Genomic DNA, 20,818 nt, shown 5'->3' on the forward strand with positions numbered 1-20,818 from the left:
GATGCTTCCTGTTGAAATTTGCATTCCTGGAGAATTTTGAAAATAGAAACATAAAGAGGGATGCATCTCTTTTTTTGGCCTGCAACTACTGTTGTTTTGAATATCGAAAATATTCAGGGCTTTAAGCCTGAATTTAAAATTTTTTTGAGGCTCAAGTAATTGACGAACATATTCCAAAATTGTATTTTATACGTTAACAGGTTTAAGAGTTTGTTCTTGTAGTGTGCAGTTTTTGTTACCTCTCTGGGACTGACGGCTGTGTGCTTCTTCCCACAGGGGACGACGGAGCGACTGACGATGCACCTGGTGGAGGAGCACTCTGTGGTGGACCCCACCTTCATCGAGGACTTCCTGCTGACCTACAGGACCTTCCTGTCCAGCCCCATGATTGTGGGGAAGAGGCTTCTGGAATGGTTCAACGATCCCAGTCTCAGGGACAAGGTAGGGCACATGACATATGGGCGCACAGAAACACACGCACGCACACACACACAGACACACACACACACAGACACACACGCGCGCGCACACACACACACACACACACACACAGAGCCCTTCCAGACAGAGCAGATGGTCAGTCTCGCAGGACACCGGTCACATTCTCATCCCGGAATTCACTCTCACCCTCACCGTATGAAAGATGCTTTCATCTAATCAGCATTTCTCTTACACTTCCTGGCAAGATTTTCTAATCCATAACGCATTTTACTGCAATGAAAGTGAGTGGCAGCATTGAAGGGACGGTGGAGTCATGTTCTCGATGTATACGGGCGTCTTCGGTTTCTCAGCATGCAAAACTTCACTCATTCAGGTTACGCGGGTAGTGCTGCTGTGGGTGAACAATCACTTCAACGACTTTGAAGGAGACCCTGCCATGACTCACTTTTTGGAGGAATTCGAGAACAACCTAGAAAGAGAGGTGAGTCAGAAGTCACTTATTTCCCAGACCCGTGAAACATTATTTAATGCCGCTTAGCTGGCTTCCCTTCCCCACTTCCTGTTTCACAACCAGAAGGCGAGACAGAACTGTAGGAAAGTTAATTATTGGCTTCCTCTTCCCTCTGACAGAAAATGTGTGGGCACTTGAGACTGTTAAATATCGCCTGCGCCGCCAAAGCCAAGCTGAGGCTGGTGACCCTGACCAAGCCCTCGAGGGAGGCCCCCCTGCCCTTCACCCTCCTGGGGGGGTCGGAGAAGGGCTTCCGCATCTTCATCGACAGCGTGGAGCCCGGGAGTGCGGCCACAGAGGTCGGCCTCAAGCGCGGCGATCAGGTGACTGCCGACCGCCATTTATCAGCTGAAGAAGCGAGAAGAGACGACTTCAAGACATTACATTACATTACAGGCATTTAGCAGACGCCCTTATCCAGAGCGACTTACTCAACTTTCACGTAGCATTTGCATTGCATCCATTTATACAGCTGGATATATAGCGATGCAGGTTAAGTACCTTGCTCAAGGGTATAACAAGCAGCGCCCTACCTGGAACTCGAACCTGTGGCCTTTAGGTTACGAGACCAGTTCCTTACGAGACCCACGACAGCTGTGGTTTTGGTCCATTTTCCCCGCTAAGCTACACTGTTCCTGGCCTTTATAGTCTGTAGTTCAGTCATTAGCTACAAGCCCTCAGTGGTTTCAGTGCTCGATAGCTCAAGGCCTTGAGGCAGCCTATAACTGTGAGTGGGTGGACTGCTCTCCCACTGTGAGGTTAGCGAATATAGGGGAAATGCCACAGAGCAAGACAATGGACAATAAGCGCGCTTATGAAACGCTGACTGACCAGGCTAAGCTCTGCATCGCGGCTCCCCCTCAAGCAAATCTCAGTCATAACGCCCTTCGTCTGTGATTTTTTTTTTGCTTTTCAGATACTGGAGGTGAACGGACAGAACTTTGAGAACGTCCAGCTCTCCAAAGCCACAGAGATCCTGAAGAACAACACTCATTTGTCTATCACTGTGAAAACGAACCTGCTAGGTGAGTGGGAAAAGCAGGCCGGTCCGAAGAAAACTGCGGCACACACAACGACACACACGTTACTGTGTCACACCATGGCCGGTTTTTCACCGATTACAAAGCCACCATTGTGGCTGAAAATGGATTTGATTGTCTGTCTCTTATTTCTCAGCGGTAAGAATGATAAATTAGGATTTGAACCTGCAGTCCTCTCACGACCAGTGTTGTTCCTTCCCCATGGCTCCATGCCATCACCAGTACATTGACAGTAGACCCATAAATGTTCTAACAGTCAGATCCTTTACGTTTCTTTACTTTTGGTTGCACGAAGGAGTAGTATGCATTGACAAACCATTGTTACAGTTTTGGAATCAAAAGACAAATGTTAAAACACTCAAAAAACATTACTGGCAAAACAAAGCAGGTTATATAGGGTATATCTGAAGGGAAAAAATTGCATAACAGCATAAAAATTCAGATCTGTGTCGTCACACAATTCCCTTCTAGTGTTCAAGGAGCTGCTGTCCAGGCCGGCGGAGGAGAAGAAGAACGGCGCTCCGCACCTTCCCAAGATCGGCGACATCAAGAAGGCCAGCCGCTACTCCATCCCGGACCTGGCCATGGACGTGGAGCAGGTGATGGGCCTGGAGAAGACCAGCAAGAAGAGCAAAGCCAACACTGTGGGGGGCAGGAACAAGCTGAAGAAGTTCCTGGGCAAGACGCGCATCAGCATTCTGCCCCAGAAACCCTACAAGTAAGCTCCGCCCACAGCGCCCCAATGTGGAAGTGTTTAACATTCAGATATCGTGGAGATGCTTCGCCCCCTGCTGTCGTAGCTGAGGCGTAAAGGGCACCCTGGGCTCTTCAGGGTAAACGTAATGACCGTTTGCCCTTAAAAGGATAATCTGTGTGGACCAAATGCCATAAATGGAGCTTGGGTAAAAATCTGTCTGAGGGGGCATGATTTTGGGTGAATGCACCAAGCGCAATGTCAATGGTGCCTATGAGGCTCATTTCACTAATGTTTTGTAAGTCTAGCCAAGTTAGTTCTCTTACAACCAACCTGGGTACCTTTCTTTCTTCCAAAAAAAAGAGCAAATTGTATGTGTGGCATTGTAAATTTATCAAGGCCGAAGTTAATCGAGCGTCCATCTTCTTTGCTTGTTCAGTGATGTTGGGATTGGGCAGTCTCAGGACGACAGCATTGTGGGAATGAAGCAGTCCAATCAGATCCCTCCGGGCCTCCCAGTCAGCGGAAACCTGTCCTCCAGCAACCCTGACCTGCTTCAGTCCCACCACCGCATCCTGGACTTCAGCAACCCGCCTGGTGAGGGCGCCACCCTTTGTTACCCCACTGAGGCCCAGTACACACCCTCTCATCTTACTCCTTTTTGCTTTATACTGTTATATTCAAGCTAGTTTCTCTGTGCACGTACTCCAAAAAGAATGCAATACAGTCACTGCTCTGGAAACCACAATACCATGCAGTATAACAGGAGTTGTCCCATTTTCCATAGATAAGAGTCTTACAGTACTGCAGATGTAAAACTACTACTGACACCATTAATGGGGAGTAGGTGCTACTGACACCAGTAATGGTGAGGAGAGGGGTTGCTACTGACACCAGCAACGCAACAAGGGCAATGGAATGACGAGAGTCACGTCCTTGTGAATCGGAAGGGCTTTTTGGTAGTATGTGTATCTACTTGCTCTTCTGTGATGCTTTGAAAGTCATGAGCTGAAATAATAATACACTGCTTAGCCACAGTCCTGTCACCGCAAAGTATAGAGAAATGCTTTTGGCAAAATAGTTCCTAACAACAACGCTACGATGCCAATGTAATAAAAATGAAGTTTGCCGCCAGATGTTATGAATAATTCAAACGGCTAGCTGGACTTCCCCTAAATGTCTCTGTCCTTTTCCAGACTCAGCTGGGAGCAATGAGTATCCAAACTGTTTGTCCTTAAACTGCCCTTTCCTTGACCCCTCTGTACTCACACCGGAACTTTCTGGAACTTTTCTCAGTGCTCTATGCGCCACTGTTTGGTTGGCCTTCTCTGTAGGCCAGATGCTTTCTGACTGGGGATAATGACAGGGGGCTTCTTACTGTATCTAAAGCAACACAGTTTGTGAGACCGGTGCTTGTCAATGTGTGACAGTAATTCTCTTTGCTTCTTGTCTTGTTATTTTCCTGAAATAATTTGATTTCTGCTAAACATGGGCTTTGGGTTTTTATGTGTGGATGTTTGGGCTGGTGGGAGTTAGGGTGTTCTCTTAAAGGGATATTTCACTTCGTTACAAAGGACCGTATGACGTTAGTACCCTCTTTTATGGACCTATTATCCGCCATAGTTCGTTTGTGTTTTAAAATGATTCATTTCGGTGAGGTTGTGAAAATGAATGGGAGTGAATGGAGACCGGAAACCAAGAGGAACAATGGGATGGGCTCCACAAAGTTACTTGTGTTGTGACAACGTGAAATATCGCTTTAAGGAAATGTCTATAATGGACGTCTTAAGAATGTTCTCATTGTCTAATTTGAATCATGGGCGCCAGGCAAGTGTGTGGCCTAGCACAATTCTTTTAGTTATTCAAATATGTTTACTGTCAGCTGGCTTGACCTTTTTGAGTAATGAAGTCATTTACAGTGTCACAGCCATTGACACAGCAATCCTGTGTGGAAACTGTCTCGTAAGAGGACGGCTCGTTCTACTTGAGTTTCTTACCTAAAGGATTACTCACGCTCGGTTATGAAAGCGCGGCGGCAAACGCACTACGGTTGTTGTTTCAGCTCGTGGAACATTACTGCTCTCGTTCAGCGTTAAGCCATTGTGTTGAACAATAGCGTTGCGCCGTGTCTTGGCACAACGACTGCGAGGCGTGCCAACCGCACGCGCTCAGTGGAGACGAGCAGATTGGGAAACGGAAAGGAAAAACAGAGGGATTTTCTGGGAGGCAAGTGCAGTACCTAGATACTGTATCTTAAATAAAATAAACAATCCAATTTGTCTTGGAAGTTATCCGGTGTTTTGTCCTTCAAAATGGCATTAAGAGATTTGAGTGCATCGCTTTGTCAGTGCATTATCAGAATCCCTCCAAATCCATCATGCTGTAAGAATAAGAGCAAGCAGGTAACCTGTTTAGTGCAGTGCAGAATGCTGTCCGTTGATTGGATCTGTTTTTCCATTCTTACGGTGTATTGGGTGATGGTCTGTCAAATCCAAGCTTCTTTATAGGGTGTTTAGAAAAGATGAACAGGCACGCCCGTCTTGACGCGTCTCTCTGCGTCTCGCCCCTCTGACAGACCTGCCGGACCAGGTGCTGAGGGTTTTCAAGGTGGACCAGCAGAGCCGCTACCTGATGATCGGCCGGGACACCACGGCCAAGGAGGTGGTGGTGCAGGCCATCCGCGAGTTCGCCCTGACCGCCGAGCCCGAGGCCTACTCCCTCTGCGAGGTGTCCGTCACGCCCGAGGGCGTCATCAAGCAGCGGCGGCTGCCCGACCAGCTCTCCAAGCTGGCCGACAGGATCCAGCTCAGCGGCAGGTACTGTGGGGAGGGGGAGGAGCCGTGCGGTAACGGAACGCGATTGGGTGGGATGGAGGTTGGCGGCATTTCCAGGGCGGGGCCGAATGACACGGTCACGCGGCATACGCACACCTCATAAAATTGTGATCTCATGACCGGCATCAGTTGTCAAACCATCCTTTCTTTATCGAACCTTAGAAGCAGTCAGCATTTCTTGCAAATTCAGCTCATTTTTGTTCTAAGGCTTCTGTGCATGAATTTGCCTATGCGGCTGTAGAAAACTTCAGGAAAGTATTAGGTTGAAAATACAACGATTTAATAAATTAGCTATCCTTGGACCTCTGAGTTAGTATGTGCTTCATGAGTCCAAAAAAACATGGGTCACACACACTATGTCAAGTGTAGGGTGAATCATCTATCCTTCTCCAGGTAATTACTCCAAGTTCCTTAAGATGGATCCACGGTCATTTCTCCCGTCTCAGGTACTACCTGAAGAACAACATGGAGACAGAGACGCTGTGCTCGGACGAGGACGCGCAGGACCTCCTGCGGGAGAGCCAGATCTCCCTGCTCCAGCTGAGCACGGTGGAGGTGGCCACCCAGCTCTCCATGAGGAACTTCGAGCTCTTCTGCGCCATCGAGCCCACCGAGTACATCGACGACCTCTTCAAGCTCAAGTCACGCACCGGCTCGGTCAACCTCAAGAGCTTCGAGGAGGTCATCAACCAGGAGACCTTCTGGGTGGCTTCGGAGATCGTCCGGGAGCCCAACCAGCTGAAGAGGATGAAGACGGTCAAGCACTTCGTCAAGATCGCCCTGCACTGTCGGGAGTGCAAGAACTTCAACTCCATGTTTGCCATCATCAGGTGAGGCACTGAATCATTGTCATGGTTTGAAGAAGCAGAACAGGTTTTTTTTTCGGACTTTTTTGATTTCCTGTCTTTAAGTGCCATTTACCATCAGTACCCTTGAGTACAATAATATGACCAACTGTTAATTCATTTCCTGTAACCTTCACTATGTGTGTACACTACTTGTGTGTGTGTGTGTGTGTGTGTGTGTGTGTGTGTGTATGTATGTTATGCAGTGGGCTGAACTTGGCTGCAGTGTCCAGACTCCGGGGCACATGGGAGAAGCTGCCCAGCAAATACGAGAAGCTGTTCCAGGACCTGCAGGACCTGTTCGACCCCTCCAGGAACATGGCCAAGTACCGCAACGTCCTCAACAACCAGAACCTCCAGCCTCCCATAATCCCCCTCTTCCCCGTCATCAAGAAGGACCTGACGTTCCTGCACGAAGGTGAGCAGGAATCCTGGGCCTGTGCCTCTGTGGGTGTGGGCGATATTTCCCAAGAGCCTCTGTGGTCTGTAGAGATGTCTCCCAACTGTCTCTGGGAGTGTGGTAGAAGTTTCCAGAGAACTTCTGCAATCTGAGAGATGTTTCTCATGAGCCCCTGCATTCTGTGGGAGATTTTTCCCATGATTTGGATTTGAGGTCCTTCTTTTGGGTGCACTGGGATAATTGAACCTCCCACTGTTTTCAGGCAACGATTCGAAAGTGGACGGTCTGGTGAACTTTGAGAAGCTGAGAATGATCGCCAAAGAGATCCGGCACGTGGGACGCATGGCGTCCGTCAACATGGACCCCGCCCTCATGTTCAGAACCAGGTACGGAGACCCAACGGCACCGCCCACTCGTCACGCCCGGTGTGTTTATTCTGTCTCCCGGTACTTGGGGTAATGTTTTTCTTTGTTTCATTCTGTAGAAAATTCCTCTGACTCTTTGTCCTGCTGGTAGTGTCCTATAGAGTAGTTTGGTGCTTAATGCTGGCAAGCGCAGCAGTCATTGTGTTCTGTCAGGGCTACATTTCCTGTTTCTCTAGCTCCCCGCTGCTCCGTCCGCCCCTGGCCGGAAAGCCCTCTCTCGCCATCGCGCCGTAGCTTTGTCCCGCAGGCTTTGGTACGCGTGTCTGGGCCTGTGGTGCTGCTCGCCCCGGTTCTCTGGTCTTCACCGTCTAAGCCTGTCTCCCTCTTTCTCTCCGTCTTCTGTGCCCCCCTCCCTCCCCCCCCCCCCTCCCTCCCCACGCTTCACCGTTCATGGCTCTAAACTTACAGGAAGAAGAAGTGGAGGAGTCTTGGGTAAGTCCCGCGGCCTGTGATGAACCCCCCCCCCCTCCCCCCACCGCACCCCACCCGTGTCTACCGCCTTATTTCCCATGTCTGCCATTTTGTTTTTCCTTTTTAACGCTTCTGCCCCCACACCTTTGTAAAGAGTTGAACAAACATCACTTTTGCTACTTAAGACCGTTTAATACACAGTCCCATGCACGTTTCACAACATAGGTTGTGCAATTTTGCTTGTACCCAACATTACTCTGAGGCTTTTATTTATAAAAACATTTTACTAAAATGGCATGGACAATGGGATTCATGGGACTAATTTGCGCTTCATTGCTAAAATCACCAAAGAGTTTTTTTGCGTCGTATTCAAATGTTTATCACATCACATGCAAACAAGAAATCCATTGACTGACACTTTTAATTCAAATCCTTTTTGGAATCCATTTTCCCTTTTGTAACCAAGGTAGTTAATTAGCAAAAGTGGTGTGTTTTTTTAAAGGTTTGCAGTGTGCGAATGGGAATGATGCTCACTAAACAGCATGCCGTGTTTTATTTTCGAAAGCAAGTTGCCTGTGCTCAAACACAGAGAGTCCATGCAGTAATCCCTGTCCGTTTGTCCAGTAATCGCTGTCCGTTCGTCCAGGCGGTGAACGAGAAGCGGTTCTCCACAGCCTTGACCTGCATGAGCTTTTGATCCCTGCTCCAGCTAGCTTATGGAGCTGCTTGGCTTCCAAAGACGCAGCAATGGCCCCCGGTAACAATGACCCCTGGACACACTAGAACACAAGAGTCAGGGGGCATGTGCAGTTCTCTGCTTCCCGGCCAAGACGGACATAAAACTCCTAGCGCACGGCGGTTTGAGCTATTCCACATCCTCGGCTTGTAGCTTTCAGCAGCTCCTAGAGAGACCGGGAATGGCTCAACTGCATTTGGAGTGTCATCGTCCTTTCTGTTAAAGTCGTAAAGCCGTTCCCTGCGATGCTATCGCTCACCGTTCTCTCTCCTGGAATGAGGCATGAAGCTGGTGCATGTTTGCGTTCGAGCCATTCCTCTCACATACCCCCTCGTCCCCCTGCGTCTTCCCTGGCGCCGCTCTCACCCCCCTGCTCTCTGCTGCCCCCCGCAGGTCGCTCAGCCAGGGCAGCGCCAACGCGGCGGTCCTGGACGTGGTGCCGACGGGCGCGCACAAGAAGCGCGTGCGCCGCAGCTCCTTCCTCAACGCCAAGAAGCTGTACGAGGACGCGCAGATGGCCCGCAAGGTCCGGCAGTACCTGTCCGACCTGACGCTGGACACCAGCGAGGAGAGCCTGCAGGCCTTATCGCTGCAGTGTGAGCCCTCCAGCAACACGCGTGAGTTCAGCTCTCTCACACGCACACACACACACGCACACGCACACACACACACGCCTGCACACACACACACCCACCCGCGCACACACACACACACACACACACACACACGCATGCACACACACACACACAGTCAGTCACACTTCCACACACACGCACACACACACACACACACACACACACACACACACACACACACTACCAGCAGACATGCATTCTACGCACCCACACATGCACAAATACTTTTGAGTAGCCCCTGCCCACGCGTTCCACAGACAGGCACATCAGGTACATACAGCAGCGTATGGCAGTTACCGAAGACTCTGTTTTTAAAGCCGAAATCCTTTTTTTTTTCTTTTTGCAGCAGTGCCTAAAAACTCCAGCGACAAGAAGAGGCCAGACACCTCGCCCCAGGTGGCACGGGCCGCCAGCCAGCACAAGCAGCAGCAGAAAGCCGGCCCCGCCCTGCAGGTGCCCGCAGTGCCCCTGCACCCGTCTCGCAAGAAAGTGCCCGTCAAGGACCTGCCGCCTTTCGGTGAGGTCACACGCCTCGTCCTCATTTCTCACTCGCCCCCTTCCGCCTGAAGCTTTTCTCACGCGGTGGTGAATGTAAAGCCCAACCACTGCACTGATTTTAAGCTGAAGAGCACTGCTAAGGCCTATTGTTCTGCAGCAAAATTCCTGTGTTGCTTGAGCTGCACTGCCATCTAGTGGTAGCACTTGGAACTTCTATTTAAAGGGAATATTTTTCAGCCGCGTGTTTTTTTTGCTTTGCTTTGCTTTGCATGCTTTTCACGCTGTCGTTCTAATTTTAAGGCACGAGTTCGCCTCAGTCCTTGAAGAAAATCTTGTCCTTGTCAGAGGAAGCGGGCGAGCGCCACAGGAAGCCGACGGAGGACGCCGCCTCCAACGCCTCCCAGCTCTCCTCCCCGCCCACCTCCCCCCAGAGCTCCCCCAGGAAAGGTAAGAGCTACTGCGTCTGCGCTAGCAAACGCTGCCCATGCTAGCAAACGCTGCCCTCTGCTGGAGCCACAGTGTCTCACACGAACATTCAGCTCTGCCGTTGTCACATTTATACATCAGTGTTTATGTGAGGACCCCCCTGTGGGCTGTCTGGGTATTACGCCTGCTGTAATGATCACCTGTGACCAGTCCTGTCAAATGCAGTGAAAAACAGACACACCACGTTTCTTTTTTAATGAATGGGCATCTTTTTATTCTGAACATTAGTAGTGTTGTGAATTTTATAGGTACTTAATAAAAATGTATATCTAATTCTTGGAATTTATCCAAATATTTGCAGAGGAATGGACATTATTCTGGACATTATTGACATTATTTTCTAGGACAGTTCCTTTGCGAAGCTTGTTACCAGTTACCAGTCCTGTGTAGTTGTGCAAAATCTGGGATTACCGAGCCTCGTATGTACTTACATACACTATACATGGTGCAGAAGTGTTTTGTCTGGGTCAGTTCCTGCACTCACTAGATTGTGTTTGCCTTGCACACAGGCAGTGGGACTCTGAGAGCTGCAGGTATTGGGCACCTGTATTGCCAAAGTAAAAAGGCAGGCACAGGTAACAGAGCTCACCCTGTGAGAGGTGCATTGTAGCTGGTCAGGAGCTGTGATTAAGGCTTAGATGCTGTGTGTGGCTAAGTGCTTGTAGTGAAATGCTGCCTAGCTGTATATGTGAAATTGTGCTGCCTCCCGCAGAGTCGTACACATTGTGTGAGAACTCTTTCGCATTTAGAGGTGCTCCTTCTGGCTCTGGTGGATTTGGTTTATGGCTGATTGTACAAGTTAACTATTAATGCTTTAAAGAAAGTGCTCATAGCTGATGTTCCTATGTGCTAGTCCCCATCGCTTCTCTTATTCTGGTATTAAAGGTGTACGTAGATGCATGTGGTGTAGCAGCAGTAGGACGTGTGTATGAGCTGGTGTAACGGGTATCGAGGAGAATGAGAAGTGTGGTATAGCAGCAGTATGGCATGTGTATAGGCTGGTGGTACATGTGCTGTATAGAGGGGAATGGTAAGTGTGGTATAGCAGCAGTAGAGGGGTGTGTCTGAGCTAGTATAATGCACATAGCGGAGAGTGATGAGTGTGGTATAGCAGCAGTAGACGTGTGTGTCTGGGCTAGTATAATGCACATAGCGGAGAGTGGTAAGTGTGGTATAGCAGCAGTAGACGTGTGTGTCTGGGCTAGTATAATGCACATAGCGGAGAGTGATGAGTGTGGTATAGCAGCAGTAGACGTGTGTGTCTGGGCTAGTATAATGCACAGAGCGGAGAGTGATGAGTGTGGTATAGCAGCAGTAGACGTGTGTGTCTGGGCTAGTATAATGCACATAGCGGAGAGTGGTAAGTGTGGTATAGCAGCAGTAGACGTGTGTGTCTGGGCTAGTATAATGCACATAGCGGAGAGTGATGAGTGTGGTATAGCAGCAGTAGACGTGTGTGTCTGGGCTAGTATAATGCACATAGCGGAGAGTGATGAGTGTGGTATAGCAGCAGTAGACGTGTGTGTCTGGGCTAGCGGAGAGTGGTAAGTGTGGTATAGCAGCAGTAGACGTGTGTGTCTGGGCTAGTATAATGCACAGAGCGGAGAGTGATGAGTGTGGTATAGCAGCAGTAGAGGGGTGTGTCTGGGCTAGTATAATGCACATAGCGGAGAGTGATAAGTGTGGTATAGCAGCAGTAGACGTGTGTGTCTGGGCTAGTATGAAATGCACAGAGGTGAGTGATGAGTGTGGTATAGCAGCAGTAGACGTGTGTGTCTGGGCTAGTATAATGCACATAGCGGAGAGTGGTAAGTGTGGTATAGCAGCAGTAGACGTGTGTGTCTGGGCTAGTATAATGCACAAAGCGGAGAGTGATGAGTGTGGTATAGCAGCAGTAGAGGATTCAGCAGTCGCAGTAGCAGAGGGTAACTCTTCTCTTGTCCTCATCAGGTGTCTTTCGGCTCTCCAGGCAGTCTAAGCTCACAGGCTCCTCCTCTTCCCTGGGCAGTGACAGCAGTAGCAGGAATAGCTATGCTCTGGCCAACACCGTCATAATAGGTGGGGCTTCACCACATAGATAGATGTAGAATGTGGATTTGTGATTTGTAGATTGTTCCATCGAGTAGCATCTAGATTATCAGTGTGCAAACCCTAAGCAATCTGTTCCCCTGCCCACCCCAATGTCACACACACACACACACACTTAACGCGGTCTTAGTAGCGGATAATGCTTGCTTAGTGAGAGTTATCTGTGCTCAGCGTTACAAGCGGTGTGATTGAAGAAGCAGCCAGGGAAAGCAATCTTGAGCTCGGGGCCTTTTTAAATTACAGGCCTGAGCCCTTCCTGATTGTAATTTTCCACTCCAGAGGTGGCTTCTAGGGTTTTTTTGTCCACCGTCTTTTTTCTTTTTTTTTTTACCACCCCCCCCCCCCCCCACACCGATTTAACGAGAACGCCCTCAGTTTAACGACTCCCACTCAAGTGTTCCCGTCGCCATGGCAACAGTCGGCCTACGGCGGCTTCGCGGTCGCCCTCCCCCCCCCATCCCCCCCCCATCTGCCTCGGCGAGGAAGCCAAAAAGCACGGGGAACGGAGAGAACACAGATTTGAGAGCGTGAATCGCCGGGGGGGGAGGGGGGCAGCCTCTCTCTCTCCCCACCCGACCCCTTCTCGCTTCGGTAAGCTCTCACCTCCTCCCCCCTCCCGTTGCCCCAGGTTACCCGGGAGCGGCGGACCACTTCTCGGACTCGGGCCACAGCGAGATCTCGTCGCGCTCCAGCCTGGTCAGCAACTCGTCCTTCGACCTGGCCCAGGAGGACAGGAGGCAGCGCAACTCGGTCAGCGGGGCCGACGCCCACCTGGGCGGGGCCAGGACGGAGAGGCGGGCCACCCTGGACCTGGACCAGTACAGCCTCGGGTGAGGGGCGGGTCTAAAACTCACCCCCACAGTGACACTGAGCACACCACAGAGCGTTATCACCACTACTACTAACCTGCACCCCATTCAAGCGCAGATTCACTTGAAAAGTTTGGAGAATTCTCAGGTTTCCGTCTATTTTGGAAAAACTTACACAAACCGTAAGACACATGCTAATTTAGACGTGCCTGACGCAAGCGTGAGGCACGTTCTGAAGCATCCAGTTCAGCTCTTTGCTTCAGGTTTACTTTACCGTGGTACCACGTTTCAGTTCCGTCACTGGGCAAAATCATGCAGCCTTTTTATAAGCAAATCCTTTTTATGAGCAAAAGCCTTTTGCTTATAAAGCTTCAACAGCTGCAGGAATGTGTGGAAATAAAGTGTTTCTTCAGGCCTCAGGTGTATTTGAATAAGCAGCATGTCACACAGCGCAGGGATTCAAAGGGATCCTGAGCGAGATGAATGCGTAATGGTGCCTGAATGGAGTAAGGCTCCATTCAGGGGAAAAAAAGCAGCAGTCAAATCAGCTGTGAGCAGGCGCAGCCAAAAAATAGATGGAGAACTAACCAATGAAAAGGCGCAGCTCTTGATGTCAGTTAAAAATTAAAATTAAAAATGTTTTTACTCACTTCTTTTCTTTAAAAAAACCATTGACGTTTCGGCCCTGTAGACAGGCCTTCATCAGAATGCGTTTAAAGTCTAGAGAGGACAGACTGTGTGTCATTAAGTTTAATTGGAGACAGCTGAACTTAATCAGCAGGCTGGATCCTGGCAGCAACATAAAAAAGCAAACAGCAAAAACAACTGGTCACCTGCCTAATGTGTACTAAATCCTCCATTCCTCCACCATATATACATGTACACATGGGCTACACATACATGCATGGATCCCTGCAGACACAGATCCATGTACACATACATACTGTGTGTATCAATACAATATCAATACAAGCAATGTATTTCACACAGTTGGTATACATTTCAGACTACATCAGAAGAGTACACTATAATCTATTTGCAAATTGCATTGCAGGTAGGCTAATTGGCGACACTAAATTGCCCATAGGTATGAGTGTGTGAGTGAATGGTGCGTGTGCCGAATGGACTGGCGTCCTGTCCATTCACGCTAGGATAGGCTCCAGCACCCCCCCCGCGACCCTGACCAGGATAAGCGGGTGTAGATAATGGATGGATATCCTGAATTCTCTCCCTCTGCTTGCAGGTCCTATTCCTCCATGCACGAGGTTCGGAGCCTGTACTCTGGGGCCACGGTGCTCTCGTCCCCCAGCTCGGAGGAGCTGACCCAGGACCAGGGCGACCGCGCCTCCCTGGACGCCGCCGACAGCGGGCGGGGCAGCTGGACGTCCTGCTCCAGCGGTTCCCACGACAACATCCAGACCATCCAGCACCAGAGGAGCTGGGAGACGCTGGCCTTCGGCCACCCCCACTTCGACGGCCCGGGGGAGGGGCCGGGGCCGGGGCCGGGACTGTGGGCCCCTGGGGGGGGGGGTCGGCCGACCCGCTGGGGTACCCGGGGGACGGCGGCGCCAGCCGGGACGGGCGGGGCGGGCAGGAGCCGGGGCAGGCCCGGGGGAGCTGGGCCTCGCCCACCGTCTACTGGGGGGAGGACACGGAGGGCGACACCGGGACCATCAAGCGCAGGGGGGGCAAGGACGTGAACGCCGACCCGGAGACCAGCAGCATCACGTCCAGCGGCTCGGAGGACTCGAAACAGAGCAGCCGGCCCTCCCACATAACCGTGTCCTGCAGTAACGCTAAAGGGCTCATCTGTAAGCACCCTCACTGCTGTTTCTTTAACGCCGGCCTTGAGCTATTAGCGCCTGGTCTGTTCTGTTATCAGCTACTTCTACATAGTGCTGCGGATATTAAATGATTTCAGTTACATATTGTTACAAAAATATAATAATACATCAGCAAAAAAACAACCCAAAATGAGAGGAAATGTGATATATTCGGTCTGTCACATTCGTTCAAAGTGGTCAGTGCACACATAAAAACCCAGAATAACGGATTAATCACGAATGGTTTCTAATACAGTGAATGTTTACAATATATGTACTTTAGAGTGATTTTAAAAATGTGTTGAATAGGTATGAAATTTACTATCTATTTTAAATGACCGCTGTTATGCACTGTACACAACGGCATTACATTTTTAATGACATTGTTGGGAACTCGACAGAATATAAAACTGTCAGAAGGATTTGAAGGTCATTGTGATCTTGGCTGAAAATTCCCTTGAAGGTCCGTTATGACTGTTAAATTAGCCCGCTGACAGCTAACTGGTAGACACCTATCCGTGAGAACAAAGTTGTGTTGACACGTGCACAAAATAACTGCAGTCTGCGCTGTCTGTCTTCCTGCATCGTACAAAGCGAATCATATCGAACCAGTTCTTGACAAGATTCAAAAATAAATCCTCAAAATGCGTCTAGCTCAGCACAAATTCATGCAACGAAACAGGAAAGTTCACTAACCATACCCCCTGTGCCCCAAGTTTCGATTTTTGGTTTTGTGTCTACCGACTAAACTTTAAGCGCGTTCATTTCAGACGCTACTGTCTGACACTGATCGCTGCTCCCAGGTGGAGCGCTGCTCTACCTCCAGCATGCTAATGAAGAACATCAGTGCATCGCAAAAATGTTTTATGTCTAAAATATGATATTCTCAGGAACAGCAAAAAATCTTTTTTTTCTTTTTTTTTTAACTGACGCTATATTATGGTTTCATCACATGGTGTTTTGAATCAATGTTATTCAGTCATTGTTTAAAACAAGAAAAATGGGAGTACAAGGTGTTGGAGTACAACGGACAAAAATGGGAGTACAACGGACTAGAATCGGACACTATGTCAGTGTGTTTTTATCAGTTGTTATATTTGTTCAATACCGTATGTCACTCTGATGATAGGAATCAAACCGGGTAACGGTAATTAGTATTTACTGTACAGTTTCCACTGTGTGGTAAATGCTTGTGTTGTATGTCGGTCACCCTTGTGTGCTAATGCTAACGTGCTAACGCTAACGCCCTCTCCGTTCCGACCACCCCGTCTCCGCAGCGCGGAAGGAGGGCAGGTTCCGGGAGCCGCCCCCGACGCCGCCTGGCTACACGGCCCTGACCATCTCGGACTTCGGCGAGGGCCCCGCCCACGCGGGCCGCCGGCCGCCCGACTACAACGTGGCGCTGCAGCGCTCGCGCATGGTGGCGCACTCCTGCGACTCCCCCCTGCCCCCCCCGCAGGCGGGCCCCCGGCCGCAGTGGAGCCGCTCCACCGACGCCGCCGAGCCCCCCCGGCTCCCCCACGCACCCCCCCAGGGGCCCCCGCCCGCGCCCGAGGACGAGGGTGAGTCCGCGTCTCCCAAACTTAACCCCCTGAGGAAGACCGTGGTGGCCAGGTCTCCCAACACCACCAGGCCATGACTTACAGGCAGGACAGAGGCAGGTAAAAAATAATGACAAACATAAACACAAAACACCCCCCCCCCCCCCACCCATCCCCCACCTCCCCCTCCCGTCCGGTCTGCATGCCCGGTGCACAGCCAGCACCGGTGAAGTCCACCGCACTCTGGACTCAGACCCATGCATGCGTACGCCATCGCACCAGCCCCCATCGGTTAGCGGCGGGCATGCCGTCCGCGGTCACGTTTTCTCTGTTCCGCCCCCGTCCCGTGTTTGGTGTTTTTCGACGGAGTCACTTAAATTTATCGTACGCATACCTTTTCATCAGTCCAAGCTTGTCTGAGGGGAAAAACCATGCCTGTGTTTTGTCATTCATTTTCATAGTCACCATACTTAAAAAAACCTTTTTTTTAAATTTACTGTTACAGGTATGACACTGGTAAAGAGAACGCTTGATAACTTCTATGAATAGTACTTGTACTAATAGGAATGTAATGGAATGTGGTGGGAAATAGCAGAACTAATGCCTATTATACAGTATATATTCTCAAAAATAAATAAGAGCTATAGTTTTTTTTAGCGTTTTTTAACTTTTGTGACCACCTAGAACATACAGCTGTAGTGCTATTCTTTAACTCACTTTGAAATAAGGTAAGTCAATAGCAAGAGTAGTCTCTGTTGATGGCATGGTTTGCTGGTTCATCTCGAATGTGAAAAGACGGTAATCTTGGACTCTCTCTCTTTCCTCAGATGATGAACAGGTGTCTGCTGTCTGATAAAGACACCCCCTGCTGGCCACGTTTAGCAGTGGCTGAAGCAACTCTGTCTAGGCACTCTCCCGCACACGCACAGACCCACACACTCGCACACACCCAGTTACCCCCCCCCCCCTTCTCAGTGTACCGCACTCCTCTCCATCCCTGCCTTAAAACAGCAGGGGGCTTTATGTCACCCCCCCCCACGCCCCTCCCACACATAAATAGACTGTACTGTGAAGAAGACAAGAAAAGAACTAATTGAACTAATAACGCCTCGGCACTTTGGAGAACTTAAAGACAGAGTGGTGAAAGAATCACAGGCCTGACGGCCGTCACTGTTCACCACGAGCACCATTCCAGCGTTACCTTTCCTGTTTACACACGCCATCACTACGTGTCGACCTTCGACTGCACTTTTTAATTTTCTATTGTAATATTAACGGTATTAATGATACAAAAAAAAGAAAAACTGCCTTTCCGGGCTCTCGGCTTCCTCTGGGACCTTGTCAGGAGTTGTTGGACCCTGGATGAAAATGCAAGCACAGACTGTGCAGGTCCCCGCGTCCTGCTGCAGTTTTAAGTCATTATCGTGCTTGTGGAAGCGATACGGTCTCTGGTGGCCATGATGACAGTATTATTATAGCTATTCATTTTTTCCTTTTTTTTTTTTTTTTTACCTTTGCTCTTTTTATCATTGGAGGAGGACTCTGTGATGTTTTAACTGAACTGGACGGCTGTATAATGTCACACACTGGCTCAGATAGAGGAGGAACAGTGCCCCAGCTATAGTCTCTGCTGTTTGCTATGTCGCGTTTTTTGCAGAACTCCGTGAAGGAAGCCATTGAACGGTTGCTACGATAGAAGGAGTAGCATGTCTGAAGAAAGCTAACGTATAGCGATCCTTGGCTACTTCTGCCCCATGAAGTGACTGAAAATGATGATTACATCTTGGGTTGAGACTCAGAGGGAAATAAGTAAAAAATCCGAAGACTGCCTTTCTGAGTCGTACTGAAAATATGAAGGTTTTTTTCCCCCATTTTCTTTAGTTTTTCGAATTCATTTAGCGGAGCTGATCATATTGATCAGCGGGTTTAAAAAAATTGATAGATTTCAAGACAGTGATTGCAGTGTTTTTCTCACTGTATTGTGCAACTTCAGTGCTTTATTTAAATTTTTTCTTTCCTAATAAGAAATCACATTTTTGACTTGTGTTTGTTTTTTTTTGTTTTTTCTTGTTGCGGATTCTGTTGTCAATTATGCATTTGTAATTTAAATGTAATATGCATTAATCGCTTCCATTTGTAGTCCATGGACAATAGTGTATGTATGGTTTGGCGGAGTTCTACTTCTAAAACAAGTTGCACAGAAATGTATAAACATACAGTAAGGTCATTGTAGTGTACAACTTTCGGTTCAATCTGTGACGTCAGGTGTAAAATGTACATTGGACTGGTGAATTTCTCATACTTTTGATACTACTTGTACCTGTATGTCTTTTAGAAAGACAATCGGTGGAGTCGGTATGCTTTTTTTTGTATTTTTAATACAATAATTGTAAATCTGTTATATTTTTGTTGAAATTGTAGAAATGTACTATGTTTATGCCTCAGCGTCCAGTTTACCTAAAGCTGGGAATGAATAAATATGAAAAAACATGGCGTCGGGATATTATTTTCGACATTTCACTCCACTGGAGAGAGGTGAGAGTGGTCATCTGTTTCCAGTACTCTGGCTTTCTGAGGTTTGGCGCCACCATGTGGTGTCTTACCATGAAGCAAGTCAGTAACCAGTTCCCTTTCACCTAGATTTCATTAGTATTTCTCAGGTACCCTACTGTAACTGCAACTCCCTGGGATGATTAAAAAGCTGTTTCTGCATCTCACATTTTCACCTGTTCTCCAATAGTGTGAATGGGCAGAACTTTGTAGGTGCAGCATTTAGTTCCAAGAGAGAGCCATATTTTCTTTCTCCTCTTTCGACTCTACACAAACAGTGTCTTCAGTTGCCAGGCTTTACAACTTTGAATGTTATCCTGCGCATTATGCTATCTGCCCTCGAGAAATTAAGTTGTATAAAAGTTGTTGTACCATAGCGAAAGTGAATTTTGTCGATAAGAAAATGAAAATTTGAAACTGATGTACCAAAACACCCTTGCTCGTTTGAATGCACAAGACTACGCCTTGGCCTGATAAAATTCCCCTAAAGGAGCTAAATATCCTGACCAGCTTTTTCCTCCCCTGAAAAGCCATTGCTTTTCACCTATGGTACGTTTCTTATCTTACTCCAGACATGCCACAAAAAGCACGTTCTTTGCTGTCCTTCCAGTTGAGGCTTTGATATTTTTGGCTTTTTCGGGGGTTGCTATCAGTAGACAGACTATTACTGCCCACTATTACTGTTTAATGGTAAGCATATACTGTAAGCACACAAACATTAGTATTCTGTGGAGTGTTGGGACAGACATTAAGATAAAAGCTTCATATCTGCCATATCAGGAACAGCACAGTCTTGGGAGTTGTTTGTTTGTTTTGGTGGTGTTTGATTTCTCACTACTGGTACACCTTGTCTTGGCTGCAAAACAAACTCATATCAACCTGTTTAAGTTTACAGGCAAGTTTACGCTGTATGGTAATTTGGAAAGGCACTAAAAAGTCTTTTGGTCAAACTCAAAAGTGCAAAGATGGCTACCAGATCTGCTATATCCTTGTATGCTGGCTATGGGGTTGGAAGCCTACACCAAGGCAGTGGTATTGGAAACCTCACTGGCATGAGTTTATGGATCAGCAGTATTGGTGTGTTTTCAGCCGTCCTGCAGAATGAGCTTGAACCATGTCTCCCTGTTACCTTAACCCTTTCTTGTTCAGTACGACCTTTAGCGAGAAGAACCACAATTCGCCCTGCTGTCGCTAACTCCAGGGAAGTGTGAATCTAAGATGGCGGAACAGCATGTCGCTGTGGTGACCAGTGCCATTGGGAGGTGAGTAGACCTGCTGGTGTCTTGGAGTGGTCAGCTGCTCTGGGAGCTCTCATGGTACCTCCCACTGCTCTGTCTGAGGTGAGCTAGTGCAATGATCAACGCGTACGGATACATAAGGCCAACAGAAAGTGGTTGCCCTCCATCATTAGATTGAAGAACAAGCTATTTAGTTTGTGGGTTTACACTTGTTGTTAATCAGATTAACCTACAGGGTCCAAGTTAAACTACGCGGTCGTTCCCTGCACTTTGAACTGTACTTCCCTCCAGGGTTTTGGTTATGGTTATACACTTTGTTGCACGTTGTTGTACGTCGCTCTGGATAAGAGCGTCTGGCAAATGCCTGTAATGTAATGTAATACACTGCCTAGAAGTTTAATTATATCATTTCCCCAAGTATGTATGAGCCAGACGCTTATGATGTTAATTCTCCTAAGTCTGTTGCTTAAGACAGTCTGATGAGCACGCTTACTAATTATTACCTTCGGATGGATAAGATGAGGAACTTTGGGTGAGATCAAATCCTGAGATAAAGTTCACAACCTTTAGATGCGAGTGTTTTGCGTTTCCCTGTCTTTTCTGTATCTTCTTGATGTGAACACTGCCTATGGGCTGTACTTATCAGGCAAAATGCACTGCTGAGATATAATTAGTCTTCAAAGGATTTAATTTTTCATCAGAGGCGAAGCAGAACACTAATAATCTGTTTCCTCGAGGCGTATGAACAAGCCTCCGAAGTGTCATTTAACAGTGTTTCCTGTTGCTGTTTACCAATTTTACTCTTGGAAAAAA

At 48.4% G+C, this 20,818-nt stretch overlaps 1 protein-coding gene across 1 annotated transcript in view; it reads left to right on the top strand.

Annotated features, from left to right (window-relative positions):
• LOC135259814 (rap guanine nucleotide exchange factor 2-like) overlaps positions 1–18,707 on the top strand; it is a 93,286-nt gene extending 74,579 nt beyond the window's left edge. The window contains 21 exon segments of the mRNA XM_064344576.1: positions 277–441; positions 815–922; positions 1,072–1,275; positions 1,869–1,977; positions 2,464–2,710; positions 3,126–3,283; positions 5,262–5,502; positions 5,967–6,350; positions 6,572–6,783; positions 7,028–7,151; positions 7,599–7,622; positions 8,731–8,954; positions 9,319–9,489; positions 9,771–9,917; positions 10,466–10,531; positions 11,907–12,014; positions 12,673–12,874; positions 14,097–14,413; positions 14,416–14,664; positions 15,954–16,337; positions 17,045–18,707. Of these exon segments, the coding sequence (XP_064200646.1) occupies positions 277–441; positions 815–922; positions 1,072–1,275; positions 1,869–1,977; positions 2,464–2,710; positions 3,126–3,283; positions 5,262–5,502; positions 5,967–6,350; positions 6,572–6,783; positions 7,028–7,151; positions 7,599–7,622; positions 8,731–8,954; positions 9,319–9,489; positions 9,771–9,917; positions 10,466–10,531; positions 11,907–12,014; positions 12,673–12,874; positions 14,097–14,413; positions 14,416–14,664; positions 15,954–16,315 (3,822 nt within the window). The 3' untranslated portion in view covers positions 16,316–16,337; positions 17,045–18,707.
• The last annotated feature ends 2,111 nt before the right edge of the window (positions 18,708–20,818 follow it).

The sequence above is a fragment of the Anguilla rostrata genome, chromosome 7 (genome assembly GCF_018555375.3).
Source record: "Anguilla rostrata isolate EN2019 chromosome 7, ASM1855537v3, whole genome shotgun sequence".
NCBI lineage: Eukaryota > Metazoa > Chordata > Actinopteri > Anguilliformes > Anguillidae > Anguilla > Anguilla rostrata.